At 39.7% G+C, this 27,982-nt stretch overlaps 1 protein-coding gene across 1 annotated transcript in view; it reads right to left on the reverse strand.

Moving 5' to 3' along the window:
* The window catches only part of ZW10 (zw10 kinetochore protein), a 34,561-nt gene extending 11,899 nt beyond the window's left edge, over nucleotides 1-22,662 (reverse strand). Inside the window, exons 1-9 of the mRNA XM_042958980.1 lie at nucleotides 22,475-22,662; nucleotides 18,914-19,048; nucleotides 14,538-14,639; nucleotides 14,263-14,340; nucleotides 13,950-14,109; nucleotides 12,230-12,382; nucleotides 11,560-11,751; nucleotides 1,852-2,015; nucleotides 1,095-1,277 (exon numbers count right to left, since the gene is read on the reverse strand). Coding sequence (XP_042814914.1) covers nucleotides 1,095-1,277; nucleotides 1,852-2,015; nucleotides 11,560-11,751; nucleotides 12,230-12,382; nucleotides 13,950-14,109; nucleotides 14,263-14,340; nucleotides 14,538-14,639; nucleotides 18,914-19,048; nucleotides 22,475-22,579 — 1,272 coding nt within the window. The 5' untranslated portion in view covers nucleotides 22,580-22,662. The remainder of the gene's footprint in view (nucleotides 1-1,094; nucleotides 1,278-1,851; nucleotides 2,016-11,559; nucleotides 11,752-12,229; nucleotides 12,383-13,949; nucleotides 14,110-14,262; nucleotides 14,341-14,537; nucleotides 14,640-18,913; nucleotides 19,049-22,474) is intronic.
* Between the last annotated feature and the right edge of the window lie 5,320 nt (nucleotides 22,663-27,982).

Genomic DNA, 27,982 nt, shown 5'->3' on the forward strand with positions numbered 1-27,982 from the left:
ATGTCCCCAGCAGAGGGAACAAGAGATTCAAAGGCTCTGCCACAAGGAGACGGGGAGAGAAGGCAATGTCAGGGCAAACCCTGCATGATCTTGGAGGCGGCTGTGAGACTATAGGGTCTCATTCTATAGGAGATGGGAAGCCACTTGGTTTGGGGCAGGAGTTACATAATCAAGTGATATTTATGTAAAAAAGTAAATAAGACCCCACAGCACAGTTCCTGGGACCGAGTGAATTGCAGCTCCTTAACAATCCAAAATACCTCAAACTGTGTTAAAATCTGTGCACCTCTAATGGCTAATTAACTGTTTTTCTCAGTGGACACACTGAGTGGACTACCCCCAAGGAAAAGGGAGGATGGTAAAAGGAGAAACAGAGGGAGGGAGAGCCTAATCCCTACCACTGTGACAGGAGAAAACTGGCTGAGGAATTTTCCATCAAGGGACCACTTTCATTTACGTTTTACTTTAATCTAAGTAATACCTTCCAATTACCAAATATTATTTTATATGTGTAAAATATGAAAAAAAAAAAAAAACAGAAAAGAAAATACACAAAATTATCTAAGGTCAAAGGGGTAAATTACCCCTTTATGCAAATTAAAGAGTCCACTGACTGCGGATAATTGTCGATGCCCTAAAAAGATTCTTTCTTGTTTGTTTTATTATCTTGACTTCAAAACTAGGGCCGCTGGTAGCCTCACAGATGAAGTCAACATGTTCACAACAGGGTATAATCTCTGGACATAATGAAGCCCAATTACATGTGTCACAAAATTGTGTACTAGAATCTCAAGTAATAAAGTTAAGAAAAATCTACATGGGTTGATATACTGTCTAATTTCAACAAAGGTAATTAATCTACACGGGCTTTTCCATGTATACAATGCTTTCGGGTGCACTACTTATTTGGGCCTCACAGCATTCCATGAGAGGGGCAGAGAGCAGGACCACTTGAAAGATGAGAACTAATGTCAGAAGATGAGTAACTTCTCCCAGGGAGCTCTGCAACTGTCGTGCTCTGTTCCACTCTGCCAAATTTCTCTCAAAAATGAGCGGCTTCCTAAATACAATGTAATACAAGATAGCCCCAGTACCTTCACAGTGTTGTGAATTTCAGAGGTCATTAGATTTCTAGCTGCCACGATCACATCCTGACATTTCTTGTTAGCAAAATGAGAATTGATGTTACGGGCATATTTCAGCAAATCAGTAGTATCTCCTTTCAAAAACCTCATCTCCTTTAGGGCATTTTCAAATTCTTCAGTGGACTGTATGATCTGAGAAAGAGAGACATGGGGGAAAAAAGAATTATATACACATATTCCATTCCAATATTAAAATTTCAAATCCAATGTACAAAAAGTAACAAGGACAGGCTGGTCATTTAAGTTTTAGAGCAGACCAGCACTTAGCAGGTATACATATATCATATATTTTTCCAGCCTTAAATTCACTAAGAATAGTACCTTCAATATAAATTTCTTACTCTACTTAGTAAAAGAGCAAAGATCTCTAAAACAAATACACTTATTTTAGTGTTCACGGAAACACTAAAAAGAAGCAAAAAGGTACAGTGTCGCATAAGAGCTACTAGAGCTGATCCAAGTATAAAAGAACAATTGTTTTTCAAAAGTATCTCACTAAGAAAATATACCTAAAAAGAAAACCTACTTCCCAGTCGAAAGGTAGAAAGCCCGGAGAGAAATGAAGTAACAGGAAAAGCTGCCTCCACCTCCTATTATAATTTCCTTAAAGATGTCTCTGAAGAGCAAAAAGTCTCTAAGGAATTACGAAAGACACCGACAGGCACCTACAGTCTCTGAAAACCTTGTGTGACGTCTCTGTACTTACCTCCTCATACTGCTGTAACTTGCTGCTATTAGTTGGGATAGAATAAACCAAACAGTTTTTAATGAGGCACTCAGACAAGTCTTCCCAGATCATGTCACCGAGCAGCTCAGCCAATATGATCTCAGATGGTTTTTCATTTTCTAGATCAGTATCAAGAGGTAAATCTGCATCATAAGAAAAAGTTTTAAACAAGAAGCCACTCACAGTCCAGATTATTCTCAAGTTCCCTCGTTTTCCAGAATTCTTTCATTTTAGGATGAGGGGGAAGAAAACAGCACAGATAATCCTACAGCCATCTCAACTGCCTACATGGGACACAGCATGGCATACAATTATTACTTTACTTTCACTGCTCAACTGGACAGTCTGCACCGTATTACTGCCTGTACTCCACAACAGTAAAGTATTCAGCCATCTACATTATACAGTAACCATCTACTGCTAATCTACTGATCTGATTACATGACAAGCACTCAGAAGTTCTGCGTATCAAAGTTGAAACTCATTTAGAATAAAATCCCAGGCCCTTAATAATGAATAAACATCCTCTGTCATCTCTGCCTAGGATCTGCGTGTTTGTCCTAAGTAAAATATCAGCAAATGCCTTACATTACAGCGTAATATCTAGCCTAGCAAACAGAATACCTCAATACCTCTCTGAAGTGTATCATGGGGGTTTTAATGGGGTTGTATTTAAAATAAACTATTAATTAATTAAATAATAGTGAAGAATCAGGAACCAATGTAGAGAGAAGAGGAACCAGAAAAGAGACCAGCTATTTTTAACCTAGTTCTGATTCACCAAGGAAGACCTTAGGGGATAAGAACCTTAAAAGAAAGTGAGCATATTATCTTAGAGCCTTGAGAACCTTACAATGTCTAAAGTCTAGGCCTGTACTGCCCAATATGATAGCCACCAGCCACACTTTGCTGCTGAGCACTTGAATGGTGGTGTGACTGAGGAAATAATTTTTTTTTTAATTGATTTCAATTTCAGCTTAAAAATGGAAGCAAGGGTGTGTCATTATAAAGGGGTCGCCCAGAGCAGCCTGTGGCAAAAGCAGAGTGCCGTATCTTGATTGTGGGGGTGGCTACGTGGATCCACACGTGATAAGACTGCACAGAACTATACACACATACAAATGACTACAGGTAAAACCGGTGAAATGTGAGTCAGCTCTGTGAATCGGACCACAGTCAATTTGCTGGTTTTGATATTGTACTACAGGTATACAAGATGTTAACACCGGGGAAGATGGTGGAAGGGGACATGGGACCTCTGAACATTGTTTGAACAAAAATTTTAAAGTTAAAAAAAAAAGTGTAGTTTTCCATTAAACACAACTTCGTTGTTTTGCTAAGACTTCATTTCACTTTAACCATTGCGCCGCGTCAGCTATTGTCACACTTGCTGTGTCTGTGGCGGGCACACGGATCCCCTCCAGCACCGCACACACACATGACCAAATCCACTTGGTGTAAACAGATTCTTTCCATTCCAATTATTTGTTGACTATGCACCAATGTGACACCGTAATGTTTATCTGAATATTTATGCATACAGCACAAGTTGCAATGATACCTATATAAATTGTAAAGGGCAATTAAGTCAAAATAACTATTTTAATTATGACATAATTATTTCTCTAAGTTTAAAGGAGATAACTATGGACAAGGTATACTACCGATGCAGGATTAAGTGAAGATGCAAAAGCCAATAGAATCATTGGAACAGTAAAGGGAAAACAAAGAGAGACTGGAGAAAATACGTCACAAATTTCACAATAAATGGTAACTGCAATTCACTAACACAAAGCAAAACAAACGAACCTGCTTTTTTTTGAAGATAATAAAACAGACAAGAGACATTTTCAGCAAATATCATAAATATTTCACCACACTATTAAAAAGTACTCTATTCTTATTTTACTTAGTTTTTTATTAGGAAAGGGTACTGAATTTTGTCATAATGTTTTCCATATCTAATGATATAATCCCTTTTAATATGCTGATATAATAAACTGGTTGATAGGTTTCTTATGCTAAACTACCTTTGCACTCCTAGAATAAACAATGTGTCCTTTTTAACAGTACTGTTGGCTTTAACTTACTATATTTTGTAAATGTTTGCATTTATAAGCCAAAAGTAAAATCATTTTATAGTGTTTTCTCTACGTGTAAACTATCACAAAATGTACATTTTCGTATTACATTTATGCTGGCTTTTAAAAAATTAAGTAGGACATAATCATCTTTTTCTATTGACCAAAAGGGCTTGATTAACACAGCCATTATCTATAATTTGAAGAATCCACAGAATTTTTAGCCATAAACTTTCTGTGCCTGATGGTAGCCTTTTTAGTGGCAAGTCTTTAACAATCTTTCAAATTTCTTCTATAGTTATTTGTATGTTCAGAGCTTCTGCTCCTTGGTAGAAATCTGTAGTTGACATTTTCTAGAAAATCATCACGGCAAAAGCAAAACTTGCTTATTATGACAAGCCCCAAACCACCAAGGTTTATAAAGAAAAAGCCAAATCTTCCCTCTCCATATCCACAAGCTTCTCTCTCCACACCCAAGTGACCAACATTAAGTTTGGTTTGTCTTCTTCCTTCCTCACATTCATACTACATATATTTATATATGAGTTGCCAAATACACACACATATATATGAATCAAACACACACACACACACACACACACACACACACACATCTGAATTGCCAAATGCACACACACACACTTGAAATGGACTGAATTGTACAGAACTGTATACTCTCCCCGTTGATAATTCATATGTTGAAGCCTTAACCCCCAATGTGACTGGATTTGGAGATAGGGTCTAGCCTTAAAGAGGTAATTAAGGTTAAATGAGGTCATAAGGGAGGGGTCCTCATCCAGTATGACTAGTGGCCTTATAAGAAGAGAAGAAACACCAGGATGCACACTTACACAGGACAGACCGGTAAGAGGCTGTCTGCAAGGTAGGGAGACAGGGCTCAGGAGAAACCAAATCTGCTAATACCTTGATCTTGGAACTTCTGGCCTCCAAAACTGGGAGAAAATTAATTTCTGTTGTTCAAGCCACACAGCCTGTGGCATTGTGTTAGCAAACTAACACAATCCTCATATAAGGGACTGCTTTCTTTTTTATAAATTGGGTTCATGCCAACAACAACAAAAAAGGATTCATGCCATAGATTTTACACTTAACTTTTTTATGACTTCAAAGTAGACCATGGCCATCTCTTAAGTCAACATATCTAGGTCTCCTTCATTTCTTTTTCATGGCTACATAATGCACCATAGTATGGCTCAACCATTCTTCAAACGATGGGTGCACAGTCCAGTCTGCAAGTATATAATACTACTCACACACACAAAGATATAACCGATTGATATCACTTCCGTAAAGAATTAAAAATTGAAATACAGGGGTTGCATTTTTTGGATTTTACTATACATATACTATAATAGAGCTTCGTAATATTTTACAAAGTACTCCAAAAAGCAATGAAGGAGACTACTTTTCCACTTTCTTGTCAGAGTGTTTTACACAGACCTTTTAATGTCAGCCCTACGGATGAAAGTTCTACCTTGGTGGTGTGATTTCCGTCCCCCCACTAGGGAAATTAAGCAACACATTTTTTAATGTTTATTATCAAATTGCACTTTTTCTTCCATGAATTGCCTATTCATATTTTTTGCCTATTTTTCTATTATTATGTTTTCTTTTTCTCTGGAAAAAAGTCCTTATACTAACACCTTGTCTGCCAAACCTATTGCAAGGACTTTCCCCCAACCCACTACTGTCTTTTGACTTTGTTTATGGTATTGTTTACCACACAGAACTTAACATTTGTATGTAGTCAAATTCATCCATCCTTTCCTTTATGCATTCTGAGCGTCCTCAGACTATTCACATCTCCTAAATTTTCTTCCAACGTTTTTATTGGTTTTGGTTTTTTTCATAAAGAGCTTTAATTCATCTGGAATTTACATCTGTGCGGAGTATGAAGCAGGAATCTAACTTCGTTTTACTGCACAGATAGCCAATTTTGCTAGCACCATTATTAAATGAACTATCTATAGTCCCACAAAACTGAAACGTGACTTTGATCAAACAGCAAGTTCTCATTTATTCTTGGCTCTACTTCTGGACTCTTTTTTATTCCACTGATTTCCTTGTACCAAGAACACAGTTTTAATTTTAAAATTCTCCCACTAATGTTTTTTAAATCTTTATTGGCAATCCTCCAAACTATTTTTTTTTTAATGTTTATTTCTTTTTGAGAGAGAGAGAGACAGAAAGAGTGTGCACAAGCAGGGGAGATACAGAGAGAGGGAGACAGAGGATCCGAAGCAGGCTCCATGCTGACAGGAGAGTACCTTGATGTGGGGCTCAAACTCACAAACCATGAGACGGTGACCTGAGCCAAAGTCAGATGCTTAACCGACTGAGCCACCCAGGCGCCCCCAAATCTATTTATTTTTAAATTTTTTTTTAATGTTTATTTATTTTTGAGAAAGAGAAAGAGAGAAAGAGAGAGAGTATGAGCAGGGGAAGGGCAGAGAGAGAGGGGGAGACACAGAATCTGACGCAGGTTCCAGGCTTTGAGCTGTTAGCACAGAGCCCAACGTGGGGCTCGAACTCAAACCACGAGATCTTGACCTGAGCTGAAGTCGGCCGCTTAATCGACTGCGCCACCCAGGCGCCCCCAAATCTATTTTTGATGTAAGCTTTAGAGTTTGTTGAGTTTGAAAACATATAATGGGTATTTGACTGGAAATGTATTAAATTTATACATTATTTGGAATGAACTGACAATTTTATGAGGCTATCTTCTAATCCAAGATAGCCTCCCTTTTATTCAGGTCTTATAATCTCGAAAATTTTATGGTTCTCTTCACATATGTCCTCTCCTTTCTTATTAAGCTTAACTTTAAAAATATTATAGATTTTGTTAGCATTATAAATTTCTTTATATTTAATTTACAAGTGATTATTACTAGTACAGAGAGAAATTATCAATTTTATATCTTCATACTAGTATCTATACAACTATTAAGTTTCATATTAATTATTAAAGTTTTAGTAGTCTTTTGGTTTCCTAGGTATGAGATTATATCATTTATATGTAAAGATAATTTCTTCTAATATACATACTTATTTTATTTTCTCCTCTTTGCATTAGCTACAACCCCTAAAACAATACCAAAGAATATTAATGATAACGTGCATTCCTGACTTACAACTGATTTTAATGGAAATAAAGTTTTTAATCCTTTAATAGAATGCTTGTTGTTAGCTTTTTAGAAGCAATTAGTTTTAAAACCAATCATTACTTTAAAAAAATTCAATACAATAAACCATACCATAATTATGCAAAGTGATCTACTACATAGCTATATAATTTACTTTGTAATTTCCCTATTCTTCAAGATTTCATTACTTTCCAGTATTTCAGTATTATAAGTAACATTATAATAACCTTATACACAAATATATGGTAATATATACACAAATAGTTTCATATATTTAAAATTATTTCTGCTTCTATTAAGAGGATCATGTAGTTCTTATCCTTTCTTTTATTTACTTAAATATTTTTTTAACATTTATTCATTTTTGAGAGACAGAGAGAGACACAGCATGAGTGGGGAAGGGGCAGAGAGAGAGGGAGACACAGAATCCGAAGCAGACTTCAGGCTGTGAGCTGTTAGCACAGAGGCCGACGTGGGGCTCAAACTCACGAACTGTGAGATCATGACCTGAGCCAAAGTCGGTCGTTTAACTGACTGAGCCACCCAGGCGGCCCTTTTATCTTTTATTAATGTGATGTATCACACTGATTGATTTGAGGATATTGAACCATCCCTATAGCCCTGAAATAAATCCCACTTGATCATGGTGAATAATTCTTTTAAGGTATTGTTGAATTTGATCTGCTAGTAACTTGTTGAGAATTTTTGCATCCATGTTGGTCAGGGAAATTGGTCTGTAATTCTCCTTTTTAGTGGGGTCTTTGGTTTTGAAGGTAATGCTGGCCTCACAAAATGAGTTTGGAAGTTTTCCTTCCATTTCTATTTTTTGGAACAGCTTCAAAAGAATAGGTATTAACTCTTCTTAAATTTTTTTTTTTAACGTTTTTATTTATTTTTGAGACAGGGAGAGACAGAGCATGAACAGGGGAGGGTCAGAGAGAGGGAGACACAGAATCTGAAACAGGCTCCAGGCTCTGAGCTGTCAGCACAGAGCCCGACGCGGGGCTCAAACTCACGGACCGAGAGATCATGACCTGAGCTGAAGTCGGCCGCCCAACCGACTAAGCCACCCAGGCACCCCAGACATTAACTCTTCTTTAAATGTTTGGCAGAATCCCCCCTGGGAAGCCATCTGGCCCTGGATTCTTGTTTGTACTGATTCAATTTCTTTACTGGTTATGGGTCTGTTCAAATTTTCTATTTCTTCCTGTTTCAGTTTTGGTAATTTATATATTTCTAGGAATTTATCCATTTCTTCTGGATTGCCTGATTTGTTGGCACATAATTACTTATAATATTCTCTTATATGGTTTGTGTTTCTGTGGTGTTGACTGTGATCTGTCCTCTTTCATTCATGACTTTATTTATTTGGGTCCTTTTTCTTTGTGATAAATGGAACAGAACAGAGAATCCCAGAAATAGACCCACAAAAGTATAGCCAACTAATCTTTGACAAAGCAGGAAAGAATATCCAATGGAAAAAAGACAGTCTCTTCAGCAAATGGTGCTGGGAAAACTGGACAGCAACACGCAGAAGAATGTACCTGGACCACTTTCTTACAGCATACACAAAAATAAACTCAAAATGGATGAAAAGACCTAAATACAAGATAGGAAACCATTGAAATCCTAGAGAAGAAAACAAGCAACAACTCTCTGAAATCAGCTGAGCAACTTCTTACTAGACACGTCACCAAAGGCAAGGAAAACAAAAGCAAAAATGAACTACTGGGACCTCATCAAAATAAAAAGCTTCTTCTGCACAGCAAAGAAAACAATCAACAAAACTAAAAGGCAACCGATGGAATGGGAGAAGATATTTGCAAATGACATATCAGATAAAGGGTTAGTATCTAAAATCTATAAGGAACTTATCAAACTCAACACCCAGAAAACGAATAATCCAGTGAAAAAAGGGGCAGAAGACATGAATGGATACTTCTCCAAAGAAGACATCCAGATGGCTAACAGACACATGAAAAGATGCTCAACATCACTCATCATCAGGGAAATACAAACCAAAACCATGATGAGGTACCACCTCAAATCTGTCAGAATGGCTAAAATTAATAACTCAGGAAACAAAGATGTTGGCAAGGATGCATAGAAAGGGGAACCCTCTTGCACTGTTGGTGGGAATGCAAACTGGTGTTGCCACCCTGGAAAACAGTATGAAGGTTCCTCAAAAAGTTAAAAATAGAACTACCCTAAGATCCAGCAATTGCACTCCTGGGTATTTACCCAAAGGATACAAAAATATAGATTTCAAGGGATACCTACACCCTGATGTTTATAGGAGCATTATCAGCAACAGTCAAACTATGGAGAGAGCCCAGATTTCCACCCATTGATAAATAAAGAAGATGTGGTGTGTGTGTGTATGTATGTGTATATATGTATGTATATATGTATGTATGTGTGTGTGTATATATATACACATACACATGTATGTGTATATACATATATGTATATGTATACATGTATATATATACATACACACACAATGGAATATGTGCACACACATACACATACACAATGGAATATTACTCAGAATATTCAAAAAGAATGAAATCTTGCCATCTGCAACAATGTGGATGGAGCTACAGTGTATTATGCTAAGTGAAATAAGTCAGTCAGAGAAAGATAAATATCATATGATTTCACTCATATGTGGAATTTAAGAAACAAAACAGATGAACATATGGTAGGGGGTGGGAAGAGAGGGAAAACAAACCATAAGAGACTAGTAAAAATAGAGAACAATCTGAGGGCTGATGGATGGAGTCGGGTGGGGGATGGGCTAGATGGGTGATGGGTACTAAGGAGGACACTTGTGATGAGCACTGGGTGTTATATGTAAGGGATGAATCAGTGAATTCTACTCCTGAAACTAATATTGCACTGTATGCTCACTAGAATTTAAATAAAATTAATTTCTTAAAAATTAAGGAATAAAAACAAAAAGGCTATCTTCATAGAAGCATGGAACTGAGAATGAGAGCATGAGTACTGGCAAACTACTCTGAAGTGTTTCACACTATACCTATACTACTTTGTTCTGTTTTGAATACCATACTTTGAATAAGACTATAGAAGAAATGGAATACATTCACAGAAGAGCAATGAAAATAGGAACTTAAAACTATGTGATTCAAAAAACCTAAGGATGTTTATATTGGTGGTAAGATACAGGGGAAATAACAGCTACTGTAAAGAACTTAGAAGTCCATCATGTGTAACAGGAGTTAGACATGTTATATGTAATTCCACACAGTAGAAATGGCATCCATGAAGCAGACATTACAGAGCAATGTATTTTGAACAAATTTGTTAAACGACTACCTTAAAGATTTAATCTGCAAAATGGAGGCTTTGCCAGTAGTATGTACCATAGACATAGAAGATATGATTTTTAAAAAACAAACAAAAACTCCATAAAACTCAAGAGTTTCCCAGAGACAGAACAGAATGCATCAAGAGGAAGTGACCTCGCTCTCACTACCAGTGCTCAGACTGGCTATGTGATCCATGGATGGGAGTGTGAGAGAGGAGACTCAAGCATCAGAGATCTCTGGTTCTTCCCAATCCTTCGATACTTAGTTTACAACTTTGTTTATTGCTATGTATTATCTCCCTAAGTGAAGGAACAAAAGAACTACCTTGGATTTCTGCAGTTTATACAAGTCTTAAGACTTTTCTTCTTCTCTGCTACTGTTAAAACTAGAACCAATTCCTTCTTTGCTTTACACAGAAATTATTTTACATTAATAAACTAAAGGACTGCCAGGAAGGCATTCAAACAACACCAGCATTTTTTTTTATTTTGTCCACATCAAGAGTGTTTGATTTGACTATTAAGCCAGACAACTGAAAACAGCATAAAGTCAAATAACTAAAAAACAACAGTATTAATACACCAGAAGAACATGTTATTTTTCACAGTATTACAACTAAAAATAATTATTCAGAGCAATACAGAAAATGGTTATCTCGATCATGAATATATAAAGATCTACCCAACTGGTTGAGATGGAATGTACTTTATTTCTTAAATCTAGTTTGTTTCTACCAGATGAATGGGATCTTCCCAATGAAATACGTAAAGCAGTACTTGGTTCATCTCTGCTTCGCCCATAATTAAAGCAAGAGTCCCAATATGTGATGCTACAAGTCTAGTGAGAGAGGCATATCCCAGAATTTAAGTAACTATTATAACCCTTGGTGACCCTACTTTCCATATGGGGAGGAAAATGATCGTAAAGCAGAGCAGGAAACAAGAAGGTAATGACTTTACTCCTATGGCATAATTTACTCACCTCCAATCCTCTATACATTCAACTTGGGGGCATGTTTATCTACCTTAAAATACTATTTACTTTAAAAATAATATTGACTTTTTCCCAAACGTAAAAATATGAGAGCACTACCTTGGGGACACATACCTAGAAGGTGTTTCTGGAGCACTTCCAGTACTAGTCTGATCTTTGCAAAAACTTCAGAAGGTGATGGATGTTCCAAGTCAGTCATCACAGATTCAAAACGAATACTAATGATGTTAGGCTGGCTTTCTACCACAGCATAAAGAGATGGGCAAGATGCCAGAGGCCTAAGGATATACTTCAGCAGCATCTGACCTGAAAAATTTTATGAACGTTCATCAGAAATCACTGGAAGAAACTTTTAAAAAGCAAGCATGCCACACCACCCCAAAAAAAAAAAAAAAAAAAAAAAAATCTTTGAACCTAACAATAAAAATACATATAATGTGAATCACACACCACTCATTATGCATGGCAGGTTTTACCACTGAAGTTTCCCAGACTGTCTACAGGTCTTTATTTAAATTATTCAAAACAGTCAGTAAAATAAATAGCAGTAGCTAGTTTAAAACAAGGAAAAAAGGAAAGACAAGAAAGGATCCAACCCCTTAATAAAAAGGGTTATATTTATGAGAATTCCATTTGATAAATCATGAGGCCAAACCCTACATCTATCATCAATATTATCTAGAGAACAGGCTTCTCTAGACTTCTTCTCTAGACTTCTTTGCTATTCCTTAAACACTGAACCTTCTAAGATTTCATGTAAATGAAACAAAGTAGTATGTTTTACCAAATGATTTAAGCTTCATTTGTAGCTCCCCAAGAATAGAAAATGCCAAGAGCACCGAACTGATTGGTGGCCCAGGGGTCTTCTCTTCTTTCTGAGATTGTTCAATGCATAAATGAAGTTCTGTTTGTAGGCAAGATTCCAAGTTGCTGGTATCTAAGAGAAAGGGGAAAAACATCAGCTATCTCAGCAATACAATACATTCCCACTTCTGTTCCTCAGAGCTCATTCACTACTGAGATTCCTCAATATGCAGTTTTATTATAATACACTTCTAATGTAACCAAATTTTATTTTATTTTTTTAATGTTTATTTTTGAGAGAGAGAGAGAGACAGAGCATGAGCAGGGGAGGGGCAGAGAGAGAGGGGACACAGAATCCAAAGCAGGCTCCAGGCTCCATGCTGTCAGCAAAGAGCCTGATGTGGGGCTGGAACTCATGAACCGTGAGATCATGACCTGAGCCGACTTTGGACGCTTAACCGACTGAGCCACCCAGGCGCCCCTGTGACCAAATTTTAATTATGACATACATGTCCTTGGCATCACTTTAAAACAGAAAATGACTGTTTTTGGGAAATTCAAAAAATCAAACTAAGTGCAAAAGCAACATGATGTGCCTAATAAATGCTTATTAAATATGAATGGAGTGAAGCTAAGGAATGAAAAGTGAGGTCCTGGTCTCAAGGTATCTTCTTTAATGTTCTTTCTTACCGAGTATAGAGAACAGCCTAACAAGTTTAACAAGAAGGTTGTATTATAACAAAGTATTAACACGCCTGCTATCTTCTCTTAATTTTACATTCTGCTCGGAAATAGAATCCAAAATTTTCTACATTACTTCCTTCAAAATATGAAATATTTTGTTTGTATAAAATACATATGTGTATGTTTGTGTGTATGTCTATGTACACACATACATATACAGTGAATTTGGAGGCCCCCACGTGGATATGGGCCAGGGGATGGGAGAGACTGTGACCTTTCCCCTGAAACAAACTAAAATTTTCAAGATTCAATACCAGAAAAACATACTAGGGGTAATGGCATGTCGCTTACATCTACTCTCCGAGGTTTTACTTTGTGTAAACAAGACTTCCAAGAAGGCTCACACCTACAAGTGAGCAGAGAGACTGAGAGCCAAACAACATAAATCAAAGCCAGAGCCAAGTAATCCTATTTCTTCATCTTATAAAGCATCCCCTATCGCATAATTTTGCCACTATTTTTTCCCCAAGGACTGAAAAAAATTAAGCCAGACCCCTGTCCCACTGACCCCCTGTCTTCTTTCCTCACCAAGAGAGAAAATGGTAGAACAGCCTTTCAAAGCTTTCTAGTCAAGGTAAACTGTTGGGAGTAGGGCTGCTGGGAATGGGTGTACCTACAATGCAGTGGAAACTCGGTGTGGTTTTAAACCGCTGGGACCTCCTCTATCACACCATCATCACGTGAATCCCACCCACCCAATCATCCTCCTCTTCTGTGCTCCTTCCTCATGATGGGGACAGAGAGAAGGATGTAAGGGAAGTAAAATGAGGACACTTCAGGAATCCAGAGGAGTGAGTCCTAACCAGCATTCTGCTTGATATGAGAATTCAGTGCAGACTCGGAATAATGATAAATGAAACCTCCTCATCCACCAAAATAAAATATTTAGAATATATTCAGAGGCCAAACTGGTTCAGGCAGATTAAGCAAAGCAGTCCACCTGAGGTCAGCAGCACCTTTTGATGGCGGGAACTTCCATACAATCAGCTTCTGCCACTCTTCTCCAAGGTGATAGAGTATGTTCTGTTTCTGTATTGTGAGCTCCATGCTGAGAGATTTCAACATTTTTAAATCAAAGCATTTTCTGGATTTTAGTAACTTCAAGCATTTCTGTGCCTGGCAGTGAAATGGAATCATCGTTAGACATTCCATCTGGACTCAGGGCAATTAGAATCTATTTGTATAATGACAAGGAACACACAGAACACAAAATTTACTGAAAACAAGAAGAGTACTAATTGCTTATACTGTGGAGAAAGAGTTTAATACCTCTTCCAGACACCGAGCAGCAGTAACATACTTCTTCTCTGTTAATGCGCAGTTATATTCTTCAATAGCAGAAGAAAACTGAAAAGATAAGCATGGTTATTAGGTATTTCATTTTATACATCCTATTATTTCAAGTCTGTCTGCTTTTGTTTTTAAAATCTGAAAAAAAAAAAAACCCTTAGAACCAGGGGCTACACATTTAAAAATGAGACCAACTGAAAACAAATAATTTTCTCGCCCCTGAAACACTGAAGTTTGAGTTGAGTTTTACTGACCTCTTGCAGCTGTTTAAGCAAATTCAGAACTACTGAGTCTCTTTCCAACTGTTGCTTCAAATCTGTAAATTCAGCAGTTGACACATGAAGATCCCGGCGGACCTAATCCACATCAAAGAAAAGTACTTTCAGGCTATACGGTATCTAAGAAACAAGACATTTGTAGCTAATTCATAAGCTTTCGTAGGCGAACATAATTCATGTTGAAATTTAAATGCTGGTTAAGAGCAGAATAAAAAAAAACACAGAATGTATGAGGAAGAGATCTTAAGCATCCACTTAGTCCAAACCATTACCCTCTGCAGCAATACCTATTCCCAGCAACATCATACGCTCAGGTCACCATCTATCCTTAAGTTAAGCAGTATTTTTCATCAGAGAGCTCATCTACCTGGATGACTAGAGCGGTATCCCCGTTGCCAAGTGACAACTCATTCCACAGCTGATAGCTCTATTAGAAGGACTTTATGTTAAATCAGAATCCACCTCCCATCCTGTCCTGCCTTTTCAGGGACTTTGCACTATTAATTATTTCCTCTCTTCTGTACCTTTACCTCTTCCTAATTCATTCTTCGTTTATAAAATATACACTGATTGAATACCCACTACAGCAAGGCTCCTTCCTTCAGGTTTAAACATGCTGAAATTTCCCCCCTCTTTGAGAAAAAATTTCCTCTACCTCAGCAACCACGTATATTTCTCAGTAGCTACCTTATTTGTCTCCTCCCTCTCATAAAACCAAGCTTCTTTCAAAAGTGAGCCATACTCACAGTCTAGTTTCTCACCTATCGTTCATTCTGTAACTCGCTGAGATCTGGTTTCCATCAAAACTACTGCAAAACAGTGTCCAAAACACCAATCAACTCCTTGTGGCTAAATCCAAAGCATACATCATCAGCGTTTAACTATCTATCAGTACAGTTAACTTCTTTCTCTTAATTCCCTGAAATTATTCTCCACTGACTTTCCTCCTAGTTCTCTGGCCATTCATTTTCTTTGGATCACTTCATTTTCCCTCTGACTACTTCAAACATATTGATATTCCTTTCTCCCTGGCCCTCATCCTACTCTGAACCAGTGGTTCTCAAAAAATAATCTTTTTTTTATTTTTATTTTTTTTGCCCCACTCCCATTCGAGGACATTTGACAGTATCTGGAGACATTTTGGGTTGTAACAAATGAAGGAATTCTACTGGCATCTAGTGAGTAGAGGCAGGGGATACTGCTAAATACCCCACAATGCACAGGATAGCCCACCACAACAAACAACTATCCAGCTCCAAGTATCAACTGGGCTGAGGTTGAGAAACCGTGCTCTATACACTCTCTCTGGGCAATCTCATCCATTCCCATGGCTTCAATTTCTAAGGACTACTATCTCAAGTCCATATCATTTTCCTAACCTTCAAACATGTATATGGACGGGTGACATGCAAATCCATTTTCCCATTCTCTCACAGTAGGAGCACGTGGCTACCCAATGAGACTATACGTTCTAGCTTCTCTCAGTGGAGTGTGACCATGTGTCTAAGATCTCACTACTGAAATCGAAGCAGAAGTGATGTGCACCATTTCCAAGTCTGAGTCAGGAAAACACATGTGCCTCCTCCGTGCCCTCTCTTTGCTCTTAACCTCTGAACAAAATGCTCAACCGGCCCACTGCTCTGAGTAATACACTATCCATCTGCCATCCAAGGAGTCTCATGTCTTCTAACAGCATCCATGAAATCGTGGCAGGCTAACTAGCTAACTTGTGTGTAGATTAAAATCTGAGACCACCTCAAAGTTCTTGACTGTATAGGATCAGCCTGCTAGCCTAAACTACTGCAATGAAAGAGCCATTTGAGCAATTGCATTTCAAGGTCTGTCTCTCTCTTTTCGTTTCTTTTCGAAGTCTAGCCTTTGTTTTAATACACTCCAACTGTGCAGCTCCGTTGGGATATCCCAAAGGCTCCCCACAAAAACCCACTCCTTCTCTAGACCCTCTACTGCAGTGAATGGCACATCAATGACCTGGTTCTTCACTATCCTTGACCCCTCCATCTTTCACTCCCCACCTAATGTCCCAAAGATCCTACCTGTTAAACGTCACTAGGATTCATCCTCACCCTCTCCTCTATTCTCACTGCCACTGACTTCAGAGCTGGCCACTGTCCTTTCTTCCCTGATTAGTTTAACTGCCTCCTTATGCTTTAACTGCCTTCTCATTTCTTGGTCTCGTTTTCCTCAAGTCCTTTCTTCAAATTGCCAGCAGAATGGGATTTCTAAAATTCAAATCCAATGTCACTACTCTGCTTAAAAGCCATGGAGGCATGGCTTCCACAGGGCCATCAAGATAATTTCCATACCGCTTAACCTGATATACAAGGTCCTTGCTTACCTTTCTAGTCTCATCTTGTGTCCCTTTCCACCACACTCTCTAGACATGAGTCACGTGGAATTGCCACAGCTCTCCAAAAGCAACATCTCTCATTACATCTATGCTTCTGCAATGCTATCTCCTACGTCCATCTGAAACACTCCTTCCTCTTTGTCTAACTACCAAGCACTTCAGGTTTTGGTCTGATACTATTTCCTACAAGAAGCCAAGCTGAGCTGTATTTTCCCTCTCTGATTGAATTATTTCTACTTAATGTGTATCATACTACTTTAGTCATCTACATTAAGCATGAGATTCGCATTGTGAAATAAAAAATTGTCTTGTTCAGCAGCTACCACAGTATTTCACACCTAGCAGATGGCTCAATAAATACACCAAATGCACCAAATGGCTAAATAAATCTCTATTAATATCTACCTGTTCAACCTAATTCCGCTTCTCCAGCCATAAATTTGAATCTTACTAAGGCTAAATGTCCTTAGTTTCTTTCACTGTTCCAATGATACAATGTTTAGGCACGGACCTTCTCATTCAGACCAGGCACCTTTCAAAATATAACAACCAGAAATGAATAAATTTCACCAACCATAATCTGGCCAGCAAAAGGTACAGACAGGCCATGACCCTCTTGTTCCAGACACTGTATGTCTAATAGTACAATCTAAGACTGCACCACTGACTCGCTGATCAAACAATCAACTAATTATAAATACACCTTGAAAATATGATTTGAACTGTGAAAGAGTTGTAAAGTAACAGATTTATGTTTATTAAAACCTCTAATCATCATGGTCGATGAACTGGCGATCGATTTTCCAGGTAACCAGCGGTTTCCCCATTTGTGAATAAAATTTTCTACAGAACTTTTGAAAAATGCTTCTGCTCATTTTCCTTCTTTAGTAATTATCACATAGAGAAAAAAGACTTGGGTATCTTTCCTTGAGGACCCTGAAAATGCTTCACCAACTTGATTTGGGGTATCAATGAGCCCTGCCCAAGAATTTGGCAATAGATGCAGAAGGCCTCGAAGAGTACACCTGTTTAAACCTCTAGGGTCAGCTTTCCTTCCCTCAAATGACTATGTTTCCTAAAAGTAAAATACAGGGAAAAAATTCTGGTGAAATAACATAGGTGAAAAAATGTTTTTAAAATTATAAAGTGGCTATTTTTGTTTGCAGACTGGCTGACTTCTTTTTGTGATGGCAGCACTCCAGCAAACGTGATAAGCATTTCTAAACCCACCAGACCATCCAGAAGAAACACAGCAAGCACTGGCCCTACACAGTGATACAGTATGAGATGGGCAAGGATTCTCTCTGCATCCAGAGAGTGGCTTTATGACAGGAACCACAGTGCTTGTAATTGGCAAATCAAGCCTGGGTAGCTCAGTCGGATGACCATCAGACTCTTGATTTCGGCTCAGGTCACAATTGTGACCTGAGTGAGGGTCATTGCACTGTGTGGGTCATGGGACTAAGCCCCATGTTGGGCTCCACGCTGAGTGTGGAGCCTGCTTGGGATTCTCTTTCTCCCTCTCCTTCTGCCCCTCTCCCCCCCCGCCCACGCATGCGTGCACTCTCTCTCTAAAATAAAAAAAAATTTTTTTAATTAAAAAAAAGAGAGACAGAAACATTTTAAACTAAGAGGAGACAAGAGAAAAGGCCAAATGACCCAGTTCTAAGCTTTATCTGTTTTTATTTTATTCTGAAGACAATAAAATTCTGAGATTATTTTTTTAATTTGTAAAGTGCTATTCGAATGCAAGACATTATTATTATAGCTTTAAATTTTTACTATGAAAATCATTTAAATTATAGTTTTGGACAATATTTCTATTTTAAAATTGGCAGTTACCCTAAAATTATTTAATGCCACTTCCTTTAACAATAAGAAAAGTGAAGTCTTGAAAACTTATACACAGAACTGAATTGTCTTAGGAATCAGGAAGCTGAACTACCAGCCTACAAACCTAACCAATATAACAAACCATTCTTACCTCACTCTCTATCCTAGATTTCAGCAAGTCAATGTCCTCAGACAGCTTATCCACTTGGGTAACCAGGTCCTGTGCACTTTGCATGCTAGGCAGGAATTCACTATACTTCTTGCTGATCATGGTGCACACCTCACCCTATAAAATAAGACAGAAGAACTACAGTGAGGTGAGTCGAGAACTCTATTAAAAATATACAGCTCATCTTCCATAAGGAATCCTCCATGTTGGAGCCTTCTTGCCAGTTACCCACACTTTTCCTCCCAGCCAATGGGTTTCTTTGAAAAACACATTTCTCTTCACAGAGCTAGAACAAATAATCCTAAAATTTGTATGGAAACAGAAAAGACCCCAAATAGCCAAAACGATCTTGAAAAAGAAAACCAAAGCAGGAGGCATCACAATCCCAGACTTCAAGATATACTACAAAGCTGTAATCATCAAGACAGTATGGTACTGGCACAAGAACAGACACTCAGATCAATGGAACAGAATAGAGAACCCAGAAATTGACCCACAAACATATGGCCAACTAATCTTTGACAAAGCGGGAAAGAATATCCAGTGGAATAAAGATAGTCTCTTCAGCAAGTCGTGCTGGGAAAACTGGACAGTGACAGGCAGAAGAATGAACCTGGACCACTTTCTTACACTATACACAAAAATAAACTCAGAATGGATGAAAGATCTTAATGTAAGATAGGAAGCCATCAAAATCCTCGAGGAGAAAGCAGGCAAAAACCTCTTTGATCTTGGCTGCAGCAACTTCTTACTCAACACATCTCCGGAGGCAAGGGAAACAAAAGCAAAAATGAACTATTGGAACCTCATCAAAATAAAACGCTTCTGTACAGCAAAGGAAACAATCAGCAAAACTAAAAGGCAACCGACAGAATGGGAGAAGATATTTGCAAACAACATATCAGATAAAGGATTAGTATCCAAAATCTATAAAGAACTTATCAAACTCAACACCCAAAAAACAAATCATCCAGTGAAGAAATGGGCAAAAGACATGAAGAGACACTTCTCCAAAGAAGACATCCAGATGGCCAACTGACACATGAAAACATGCTCCACATCACTCATCATCAGGGAAATACAAACCAAAATCATGATGAGGTACCACCTCACACCTGTCAGAATGGCTAACATGAACAACTCAGGCAACAACAGATGTTGGTGAGGATGTAGAGAAAGAGGATCTCTTTTACACTGCTGGTGGGAATGAAAACTGGTGCAGCCACTCTGGAAAACAGGATGGAGGTTCCTCAAAAAACTAAAAATTGAACTACCTTATGACCCAGCAATTGCACTACTAGGCATTTATCCAAGGGATACAGGTGTGCTCTTTCAAAGGGGCACATGCACCCCCATGTTTATAGCAGCACTATCCACAATAGCCAAAGTATGGAAAGAGCCCAAATGTCCATCGATGGAGGAGTAGATAAAGAAGATGTGGTATATACATACAATGGAGTATTACTCGGCAATCAAAAAGAATGAAATCTTGCCATTTGCAACTATGTAGATGAAACTGGAAGGTATGCTAAGTGAAATTAGTCAGAGAGACAAAAATCATATGACTTCACTCATATGAGGACTTTAATAGACAAAACAGATGAATATAAGGGAAGGGAATCAAAAATAATATAAAAACAGGGAGGGGAACAAAAGAGAAGAGACTCATAAATATGGAGAACAAACTGAGGGTTACGGAAGGGATTGTGGGAGGGGGGATGGGCTAAATGGGTAAGGGACATTAAGGAATCTACTCCTGAAATCATTGTTGCACTAGATGCTAACTAATTTGGATGTAAATTTTTAAAAATAAAAAATTAAATTAAAAAAAGAAAAAAGAAAAAAAAGAAAAGAAAATCACATTTCTCTCACCCTTAAGGATCCTATAACATTATTAGATCGAAGAAGACAAAAATCACCAAATTCTGCCAGTGCCCAAAAGCTGTACAAATGCTAAAAAACAAAAGGGGGAGCCAGTTTTCATACTGAACTAGATTAGCTCAGACTATAGCCAGCAATTTTAATCATACAGCCAACAGAAAAGCAAACAGACAAATTAAATTCACAATCTGTATACTTCAATTTATGAACTTCTATATTTTTGCTTATAAAACTTTAAGGCCTGATCTTAGAAGTCTAACTTAATTTGAGTTTCATCAATAAACAAATTACTGAATACTTTGCACTGAATGCTTTGGAAGATACCAGGGTAAATTATGCCTGCTTACAAATAACTTATTTTTAAATAGGAAAAATACTATACACTTATGTAACCAGAATACAAAAATGTAATTAAGGAACAAAGTTAATGTCCTCCAGAAACACAAATGAGAAAGAGGTCACTTCTGCTGGAGCAAAATGGGGATATTTTTCATGCAGAAAATTGCATTTGAGATGGAACATAAAAAATGGGTAGAATACTACAAGCAAAGATGGAGAAATGACAATGTAAACAAAATTGGGAACCAAGAAAAATATTGGGTCTGCTTGAAGCACAGAAAGTAATTGGCAGTTGGCTGAGGATTCAAGTTGGTAAAGGAAACCTGGTGAAAGGAGAGTTAGATCCAGAACGGCAGGAGCCTTGAATGCCGTGCTAAGGTAGCTTAATAGTCTTTCCACCATATAAAAAGTGGTGAAAAACGCTACAGCCCTGTAAAAGAAGAGATGCCAGTAACCTGAATGCTTACTGATTTCAGGAAACTATTTTCATAACATCAAGGGTTGTTAGGAAGACCTACTTCTTGTGCCTTTATGATAAGGTGCCAAACTTGCTCCCTTAAATTCAGACTTCATGCGGGTGCACATAATTTTAAACGAATCCAACAGAGATGTGGGTGAATACTGGCAAGGTAAGGACAGCAATACCAAGTGAAAACTGTGAATGGCTACGTGCTTTTTGTGTGTGTATCAATCTCAAGACAGCAGGGTCCACTAAAGTGCTCTTTACAAGTTTTGTAACACTCCGGACAGTCTCAAAGCACTTGGGGGTGAAGAACAGAGTTTAATAAACATGTTGACAGATTTGAACAACAAAAATTTCAGAGAGGAGAAAGGTACCATTCTCCCAAAGCTATTTTATTCATCAACAAATCGTACAAAAAGGAGTGGGTGGAGGAAATGCCTTGGGGGTCCTGCCTGCATTTCTATCCCTCTCACAAGCTCCCTCCCTAGACACCTCGGGGCTTGCAGTCCCACCTCTCCTGCTGGTCTCCTCAGTCTTCCCCCAAATCCCCCGACCCCACTCCGACCCCACCCCAACCCTCCCCAACCTAACCCCACTCCCCAGCCACCGTCTCCTTCTCTCCTTCAAGCCCCCCCCCCCCCCCCCCAGTCCCCAGCCCCTGTCCGGGCTCGCCTCCGAGCCCTCTCCTCAATCCAAATACTTCCAGCCTTCCCACTTCGCATTCTTCTCACTCAGCCTCCCCACCTGACTCTGCTCACACCCACTCTGTCTGCCCTCAGCCCCCATTCCTTTCCCGGTCCCTCCACAAACAGAGCCGGGTTCCTTTTCAGTCGGTCCCCGGGTGCCGGGCCTTCCTTCACCTTAATCTCCTCCACCCGCCGGGTCAGGCGGCTGATCCGAGTGCCCAGATCCTCCTTCTCCAGCCTCCCCGAGTGTGCCAGAACCTCCGTCACGAACGAAGCCATCGCCACGACTGGAACCAACGCTGACGGGGTCACTCTCCGGTGGCCAGCGCGGCAGTCCCAGTCCCGCCGCCGGCGGCGTTGGCGCGCGGCCTGCCGGGAAACTGAGTCTCGCGAGGCTCAGACCGCCGCTGGGAAGGCGAGGCCGCACTACAACTCCCAGCAGGCACCGCGACTGTCCTAGAGTGGAACTTCCACGGTGTCCCGTAGCTGGCAAACCAAGGGAGACGCGTTTCCCTCCCTAGCTATTTTCAAATAGCTTGTCTCTTCCCGCCTGTTTTTCGCTAGACGAAATGAAGTGTTTTTACTTAAAAATCAGTCCTAAATGAACCTTTCTCAACTTCAAAACGCTTACCTGTGACACTTAGCGAGCTGGAATACCGGACGAACCCATCTTGATCTTTTTTCGTTGAATATTCACTTTCAAGGGCTGCAGCGGCCATCAGAGTCTATGTGAGTAGTGCCCTCTGGAGTTGTGCAAACGAAGTGGCGTCACCTCATAACTAAAAGTCTGACTAAATTGCACTATATATATATATATATATATATATATATATATATATTTATGTATTTATTTTTGACAGAGAGAAAGCGCGTGCGAACAGGGGGAGGGCCAGAGAGAGAGGGAGACAGAATCCGAAGCAGCCTCCAGGCTCTGAACACAGAGACCGTCGAGGGGCTCGAACCCATGAACATGAGATCATGACCTGAGCGGAAGTTAGAGGCTTAACTGACTGAGCCACCCAGGCACCCCTAAACTGCACTCTTTTTATGTTGCACAGTTTACAATGCAATCTATGTACATATATTACATCATATAGATCTTTGTTCATATATTACATATATACTATGTCATGTAGCAAATATGTGTTACATCTATGTAATAATACATTACGTATTTATATTGTTTGTATTATTTATGTTACCTAAGTATAAATAACATTAGTACTGTGTGGACTAGAACAAGATACTTAACACTTTTTTTCTTTAAAGTGTATTTATTTTGAGAGAGGGAGGGGCAGAGAGAGAGAGGGAGAGAGAGAGACTCCCAAGCAGCCTCTGTGCTGTTAGCATGAAGCCCGATGCAGGGCTCAAACTTATGAACCATGAGATCATGACCTGAGCTTAAGTCAGACGCCTAAGGGACAGAGCCACCTAGGCGCCTGTTAACGCTTTCTATCAGAGGTTAATAAATCAACTTGATGAAAAATTTTTAAAAAATTGTTTCGGGGCGCCTGGGTGGCTCAGTCGGTTAAGCAGCCGACTTCGGCTCAGGTCATGATTTCGCGGTCCGTGAGTTCGAGCCCCGCGTCGGGCTCTGTGCTGACAGCTCGGAGCCTGGAGCCTGTTTCAGATTCTGTGTCTCCCTCTCTGCCCCTCCCCCGTTCATGCTCGGTCTCTCTCTGTCTCAAAAATAAATAAACGTTAAAAAAAAAAAATTAAAAAAAAAAATTGTTTCATTATTTACTGTTACGTGCTGAAAGATGTTCACAATATACTATGTACACTATGATTGTTTTTTAAAATAAGTAGATACAGATACATATACCGAGGTAAAGAACATACACCATATTAGTGGCAGACTTATGGGATTTATTCTCTTCTCTATGTTTTCCTGTCTTTCTGTAATAAACATGCACTACTTTAGTTAAAATGTCATCTTTAATTTTTTAAAAAGGTATCTTGTGAGGGTTGACCTCAGGTAGATGCTGATGTTAATTAAGGTCCTTGTCAATTTTAAGTGTCTATATTTTAAGTGTCTGTAGGACAACCCGCTTATCCCAGTGAGGCTAGGGTGGCTTCCTGTGACATGAGCAAAGGACAGGAAACTGGGGTTGAGACAGGAAGTACAAAGGACAGCCTAACATACTGGGAAGGCATCTCTCCCTAGAAAACCAGATCAGCTTCTGTTCAGTAGACCTGTCAGCCTCACTTTGAATTCCAAATGCTGTTACTAGAAAGGTCCAGTGAGAAAGAAGGACCTGCAGATGACCTTCCTGAAAACTTGTATTATATATTTATTGAGCAACTACTGTATGACAGACAATGGACTAGGCTGGGAATCCAAAATCCCAGGAAATATTATCATTGCTATCTTGAGGGTAAATGAGAGATTGATCCAGATTTTGTGGGGCCTAAATCTTATCAGTTGCTGGGAGGGGGAGGGCCCTTTAAGGAAAAGAATATAAAATAAATACAAAATTCGGTACAGGCCTTAGAAGGGGCATGGGCAAGTAACAGGCCCTGAAGCTAAGGTACAGAGGGCAGAGGAAATGTTGGAGGAGGAGCACCCAGGCTCTAATTGAACCGGAAAAGTTTCACAGTAAGGAGGAATCTGAACTGAGAATGGAAGGAGGGGCCACTTGGAGGTTGAGCTTCTGAGATCTTCTCCGGTTAACTAATCCATGGGTCATACCCACAAATGCCACTGCAGGGCTCCACCTGTATCTGGCAGAGAGACCACTGGATTAGTGGCACAGTGTTCCTCAAGTTTTCTGGGAAGACCCAGAGTTAGGTTGAGGAAGGAGAAGAAAGAACATAGGGGATGGGGTGGGATTGCTACACACAGTCCGTGCATGTGGGCATGAATGAATATTTGAATAAGTAAAAAGAAATCAATAACATGAATGGGTTCTGTTTTCCCTCACCAACCTGACCTCCTACCTGGTTCACACTTATCATGGTTTACATGTCTTCCAACTCACAGATGGCCACAAATGGTCAAGAAAGGGCTCTGAAAAAAAGGCAAGGAAATAAGGAGCAGTATCTGAGAGAATCCGTCCTGAGCTCATACACATGTGACATGCCTGTTTTCAAGAGTCAAAACATCAGACACCAATCTGGATGAACATAGCACAAGCAGGCAGCATTTCCAGGGATCCATAATATTTTGCCATTGTGTTGGTTAGAACACGTGGTTGTTATAAAAGCACCCCGTTTGCTTCAAAATAGTGTGAAGGGAGGGATGTGAATGGTGGATGCAGGTATGGATAAAATAAGATTGGCATGTGGGGATCATTTCTGACGCTGGGTGGTAGGACATGACATTTCTTTACCCATTTGCTCTACTTGTGTATGTGTTTGAAATTTTCTATAATAAAACACGAAAGAAAAAGAGAGCCTTCAAGAGCCTTCACCTCCCTCCGCCCCCACACCACTGGTAATCTGATCAGGCTGTATTGAGACATCATTCGGATCATGTCAAGGTGGTGTTTCCTTAGATACTCATCCTCACTTCCTGCCCCCAACACCCCTGCTTCCTGGTGCACCACAGGGCAATCAGGAGGTTAAAATATGAATAGGGAATTACATTGGTCAACATTTGTCTTCGTTATAAGAAATCCCAATTTGGGGGCATCTAGGTAGCTTAGTGAGTTAAGCGTCTGTCTCTTGGTTTGGGCTCATGTCATGATCTCATGGTTGGTGGGTTCGAGTCCCTCGTCAGGCTCTGCACTGACAGCACAGAGCCTGCTTGGGATTCTCTCTCTCTCCCTCTCTGTCTGCCCCTCCCCCGCTCGCTCTGTCTCTCTCAAAATAAATAAATACACTTTAAAAAATTTTTTAAATGTTTATTTATTTTTGAGACAGAGAGAGACAGAGCATGAATGGGGGAGGGTCAGAGAGAGGGAGACACAGAATCTGAAACAGGCTCCAGGCTCTGAGCTGTCAGCACAGAGCCCGATGCGGGGCTCAAACTCACGGACCGAGAGATCATGACCTGAGCCGAAGTCGGCCTCTTAACCGACTGAGCCACCCAGGCGCCCCAATAAATACACTTTTAAAAAAGTCCCAGTTTTCTTCTGTGTGTTGCCATAAAGATCAACCCCCTACCCCACATGTTGTGTCACCAGTGTGCGTGCACATTGCGGGAGGTTTCACCGTTGTAGCCTGGAGACAGAAACATGAAGTGTCACAGTCTGAGTCCCCTGGCTCAGGACCTGGATCTGTTGTTTACCAGCTGGGGGACCTTGGCAAGTTACCCACCATGTATCTCACAGTGGCGGTGTGAAAATTAAATACGGATAAAGTATCTAGTCAGAAGTCTGGCATGTAGCCATTCTCAGTAAATGCAAATTATCTCCTTTCCTGTCCAAACCTGCCTCTTTGCAGCAGCAAATAGGAGTATGGAAGCTGGTATGACCATCAGTCATTATAGCTGCTGTCCTTCAGCAGTAGGAGAATGGGGAGAGAGCGCTTCCCTCCTGGTATATTCTGGGTCTGGATAGGTTCATTGAATGGGGCATTTTCTATTTTTTTCTGCTTACAAAAATATTAAATGGTAAACTTATCAAATGTATAAAGTACAGGGGCGCCTGGGTGGCTCAGTCGGTTAAGCGTCCGACTTCGGCTCAGGTCATGATCTCACGGTCCGTGGGTTCGAGCCCCGCATCAGGCTCTGTGCTGACGGCTCAGAGCCTGGAGCCTGTTTCCGATTCTGTGTCTCCTTCTCTCTGTGACCCTCCCCCGTTCATGCTCTGTCTCTCTCTGTCTCAAAAATAAATAAACGTTAAAAAAAAATTTTTTTTAAATGTATAAAGTACATAGACAAGCACAAATAGGGAAATAAAAACTGGTCACTTGCTGGTCTCACTTAGCGAATCAAAAATATTTTTTGTGTCATTGAAGTTTCTTCTACATCACTTTCAAATGGCTACCTAGTACTAACCAAAGTGTGCAATCATTAATAATATTTCAATGGACATTTTCATAAATCTTTGTATATATTCGCAATAAATTGGGGTAAGTTCCTGGAGGTAAGGTGCTGCGTCAAAGTATGTGTGTATTTAAAAGTATGAAATTTGGGGAGCCCAGGTGGCTCATTCTTTAAGCATCTGACTTCACCTCAGGTCATGATCTCATGGTTCACAGTCTCATGGTTCATGAGTGAGCCTTGCTTCTCTGTCTCTCTGTCTCTGTGTGTGTGTGTCTCTCTCTCCATCTCTCTTTCTCTCTGTCTCTTTCACTCTGCCCCTTCTCTCACTTGTGCTCTCTCTCGCTCTCAAAAAAAAAAAAAGTATGGAATGTGAAGTCATGCTTCCCTCCAGAAAGATCTTATCATTGTATATTCCCCAAACACCATTCTCATCCTCTCGGAACTGGGGAGTGATTTTAACTTCAGGTTTATGAATTTACTCATCAAATCGATACTGATGGCTTACTCTCTAGCTTTTCTTTGCCTCTCATGGGACCCTCCCCCAGAACCCCCGCCCACATCCCATCTTGGACACACCCCTAAACCCAGTGTTGCCAAGCTCCTGGCACCTGCCTCAGCTGCTGCCTAAAAACTGAAACAAGAGCCCTCTCCGAATGTGAAAGACCTTCCACTGGGTCTCCCCCAAAGTGCTGCCTGCTCACCGGTCACCCAGCCGCCTGTCCTCACTTTCTGGCTCCGTGGTGGGAGCAACC

The sequence above is a fragment of the Panthera tigris genome, chromosome D1 (assembly GCF_018350195.1).
Source record: "Panthera tigris isolate Pti1 chromosome D1, P.tigris_Pti1_mat1.1, whole genome shotgun sequence".
Classification (NCBI taxonomy): domain Eukaryota; kingdom Metazoa; phylum Chordata; class Mammalia; order Carnivora; family Felidae; genus Panthera; species Panthera tigris.